Here is a 3,720-nt window from a genome sequence, read left to right as displayed (position 1 = left end):
CATTCGACCTGAACGTTGAAACATAGCGTGGTCTCGCTCAACTGCGTGCACCTGCACCGATCTTACGGCAGGCGGTTTCCTCTCCTCTTTTTTGTTCGTGTGTGTGTGTGTTTGTGTTTCTCTTGCTTTCCGTTCGTTCGATCACCCCGCCAGGATTCTTCTGGGACACGATACCGGCGCGCGTGGTAACAACTGTCAAAAAAAGAATGATTGTCCTTTTCCAAAAGGTGTGTTTCTTCCTCCGCTTTTCTTCTTCTTCGCGTGTGCGTAGGTGTGTGGATACACAGCAAAGAGACGGGGAGGGGGAGAGCGAGACGCGGGTGCATGGATGTGAGGGACGTTGTCGGACGTTGCGGTAGATCATAACGTGAATGACAACCACCTACTCGAAGCCGGCTTCTCGCTCTTTCTCTCTTTTTCTGCCTTTCTTCCATTGCGAGTAGACACTTCACGTGCTGCCAAACCTCCATGTATGTATGTATCTACCGCAACGCTTTGTTCCTAACTCTTGCGTTTTTTTATTTTGTTTTCTTTCCCCGACAGCAGTTCCTCTGATGCTGCATTTGCAGCTCCTCAGTCGAAGGAGTTTTAACGATCGTTTGAATCTTTGTTTCTTTTTCTCGGCTCCTTACAGAACTGTTATATGTTTAAGTTACAAGTCGTCTCGGCACGTACCACATTTCCCCCTTTTCTTCCTTTTTTCTTTTTGTGGTATGCTTCTGCTCATACGCGTACACGGCTTAGGTCTTCCTTGATTCATGTCTGGGCGTTCCGCAGTTGCCACCCTCGAAGCGAGATCGTCCTTCTCAGAACCAACACCTCTTTCCTTTCTTTAAGGGGTTTTTCTTTTCCGTTTTCACTATTGTTATTATTATTATTACTCTTTTTCACACTGTTTCTGTCTTTGTTTGTTTGTTTGTTTGACGCTGAGTATCTTTGTGTTTTTTTTTCTCTCTCTCTGCCTTTCTCTATCTCCATTTTGTTTCTGTTATTCCTAAATTTCCACCCGGCTGCCTACGCGACGCCACGCCAGCGAGGCTCACCGAGCCTCCCATGCATCTCCTTGCGGAGTTGCGCAGCTGCTCACGTAGACACATTTCTTTGGACCCGTACACACACCTAAAAAGAAAAACACTTGAGAATTGTCACACACACACACACACACACGTTTATTATAAGGGACCACAGTATCTTGCCGGTGGTCGTGCTCGTGTCGATGAGGTGCTCGGTGAGCATTCAGGCTGTAGCACCGCCAATGCGGGGCTGCTGATGTACATCACGATCTTTCAGCGGCGTGCGTCAGTTACCGCCTTTGCAAACGAGGTTTCGTCTCGGCGAATATGAAAAGCCACGTCGATTGCAGACCCGTATGAGAGTCTGTTTACGCCTGAAAAGAAGGGAGAAGAAATGAAATATACGCCACGCATTATTCCCCCTTGTGTCTATTCTTCCTCATGCCCCTCCCTCCCCCCTCATCCCTCTTCGCTTGTGGCGCAGCTGCATCACGTTACCTCGCTGTAAACTGCCGTTCTTTAAAGAAAAACACCCATTTCTCGCTGTTTTTTTTTTTTATAGCATCATCGAAAGTGTTATTGCTTTACTGTTTCATCTTCAGTACTACTCCTTTTCCCATGAAAGACGACATCTCTTTATAAGTTTTGTATGTTAAGTATCGTACATTTTTTTTTTCATCATTATTCCTCTTGCTTTTCCTTCTTGCTGTTGATGGGAACAAATACTTCGACTACGAGGTGCGTAATCATTTTAGCTTCGTCTTTTGTCTACTGGCACGCGCTGTTCGCTGCCCCCATAAACCTACTCTTTTAGAGTAGCCGCTTTGTTTTTCTTTCGCCTTTTCTCTCTCTCTCTTTCTTCTGTTTCGTTTGGTTCCCTCAAAATACCCCTAGGCAGCACGCCCTCCGCGTTGTTCTCCTCCTCACCGGTTCCGTTACTATTATTATTCTTTGCTGCCTCACGAATCTTCATCACCACAAAAACAAAAAAGGAACCAAAGAAAGATCAATTTCCGCCGTGTTTGTGTTGTCGTTCACGTCTCTCCCCGTACTCCTACCCCCATTGAAATACTTGTGCTGGTTCATTCCGCTTCACCTCGTCTCTCTTCTGACACGATATTTATCCCAAATGCTCTCATCACAGGAGTTGGAGCAGCTGCTCAAGCACACCCAGTACAACAATTCGTACGAGGACGACAGCGACGGCGACCAGGACGCGGAGCCCGCCCTACCGATTTGCCTCCCCGCCCCACTGCTGCTTGTCGGCGATGGCGACTCCAACCCGTGCGTCGTGGCCGCAACGGCGCTCCCCCTTTCTGGCAGTCCCCAGCCCCCGCTGCAGGCCTGCGAGCGAGAGAAGTTCGTCGTCAACACGACCGAGAAAGAGTCCGAGTTTGTGTCGCAGAGCGAGAACAACATCTCAGACACCCCTCTCGTAGCGCAGCCCAGCGGGCCGCACGCCCCTCCGCCGTACACACCCGCCGACAACGCCCGCGTCGCGGCCGAGATGGACTGCTGCTCGGCGATCGAGAAGGCGAAGGTGAAGACGGTGATGTGCCTCAACTACATGCACGGCCGCCGCTGCCGCTTTGGGGCTCACTGCGCCTTTGCCCACGGCGCCGACGAGCTGCGCCAGGCCCCGCCGGAGATGATGGCGAAGAAGCAGGCCATCGTCACGAGCACGAAGCCGCCGCTGACGGCGACACCACCGCCGAGTTACCGCGAAGCCCTCGCCGTCCCGCAGGTGGAGTCGCCGGAGTTGGGCGCCATCCCCGCCTACGAGGAGGCTCTCCGTGAGCAGCACGAGCACTTGCCCCCTCCACCACCAACGGAGGCGTTGCTGTCGATGCAGATCGATGCAGACCCGGCGGTGCAACACGCGTCGTCGGCGAAACGGAGTAGCGGCTTTCCAGGCCGTCAACGTCCGCAGGGAAGCGGTGGCAATGCGCGGATGATCAAGTCGAAGCTCCGCCATGTACGGCGCTCGCCTGTCTAGAAGAGACGTATAACAACAGCGTTAGCAAACAAGATCATTTTTATTGAGCTCACCGAGTCGAGGCGAGCGTGTCTCTGTCCTCGCTGTGCTCTCCCTTTTTTTTTCTACTCAGTTTTCGCCTGCACTCTGAAAGGTATTAGGGCTTATCTTGACGTCCGCGTTTTTGTTTCTTCTACCACAAGAATAGAATAGTTTATCGCATCAGTGTTTTTCTGATCTTTTCGTTGGCGTGTCTTCTCTTCTAATCTCTCTCTTTATTTTCCTCGTTTCGCATCTGTTTTCGTAACTGTTTTTTGTGGTTTCTTTTTTCTTTGTTTATGTAGCTGCAATTACTCTGCAAGGACGGCGAATATTGGCGCGCTTCACGTGGAAGAAAAACGAGGCCCTTCCTACATCCTTACTCACGTGTTGTAAAGGATGGCGGTTGACGTGCTTAATGTCTCTTTTATTTTCCGTTACGTTACTTTGTTGCCCCCTTTCCCATACCGCGGTGATTCTCGTCCATTTCTTCTCGTCTCCGCAGGATTTCGGCACATGGAAATTTTTAGTTGTTGTTTTCGATGGGGTCTGAATTCCTTCTCTCTCTGTGTTTTTCCGTTTTTTTTCTGCTCCTTCTTCCGTTGTCCTTGCTATTTTCCGTTGTTTCTTTATGTTGTTGCTGCTTTTTTTCCTAAACGCTTACTTTTGTATCTTTCTTGTGTTCTGTACTTT

At 50.0% G+C, this 3,720-nt stretch overlaps 1 protein-coding gene across 1 annotated transcript; it reads left to right on the top strand.

Annotated features, from left to right (window-relative positions):
- Window positions 1–2,142: 2,142 nt before the first annotated feature.
- On the top strand, window positions 2,143–3,009 carry ABB37_02941 (putative zinc finger protein 2; the record flags this gene model as incomplete). Its single annotated transcript, XM_015800101.1, has 1 exon — window positions 2,143–3,009. One exon carries the CDS (start codon window positions 2,143–2,145, stop codon window positions 3,007–3,009), a length of 867 nt encoding a protein of 288 aa, XP_015661703.1.
- Window positions 3,010–3,720: the final 711 nt, after the last annotated feature.

The sequence above is a fragment of the Leptomonas pyrrhocoris genome (genome assembly GCF_001293395.1).
Source record: "Leptomonas pyrrhocoris isolate H10 chromosome Unknown, whole genome shotgun sequence".
Taxonomy (NCBI): Eukaryota; Euglenozoa; class Kinetoplastea; order Trypanosomatida; family Trypanosomatidae; genus Leptomonas; species Leptomonas pyrrhocoris.
Note: the sequence above shows the minus strand (reverse complement) of the source record. Positions and strands in the feature narration are given on the sequence as shown.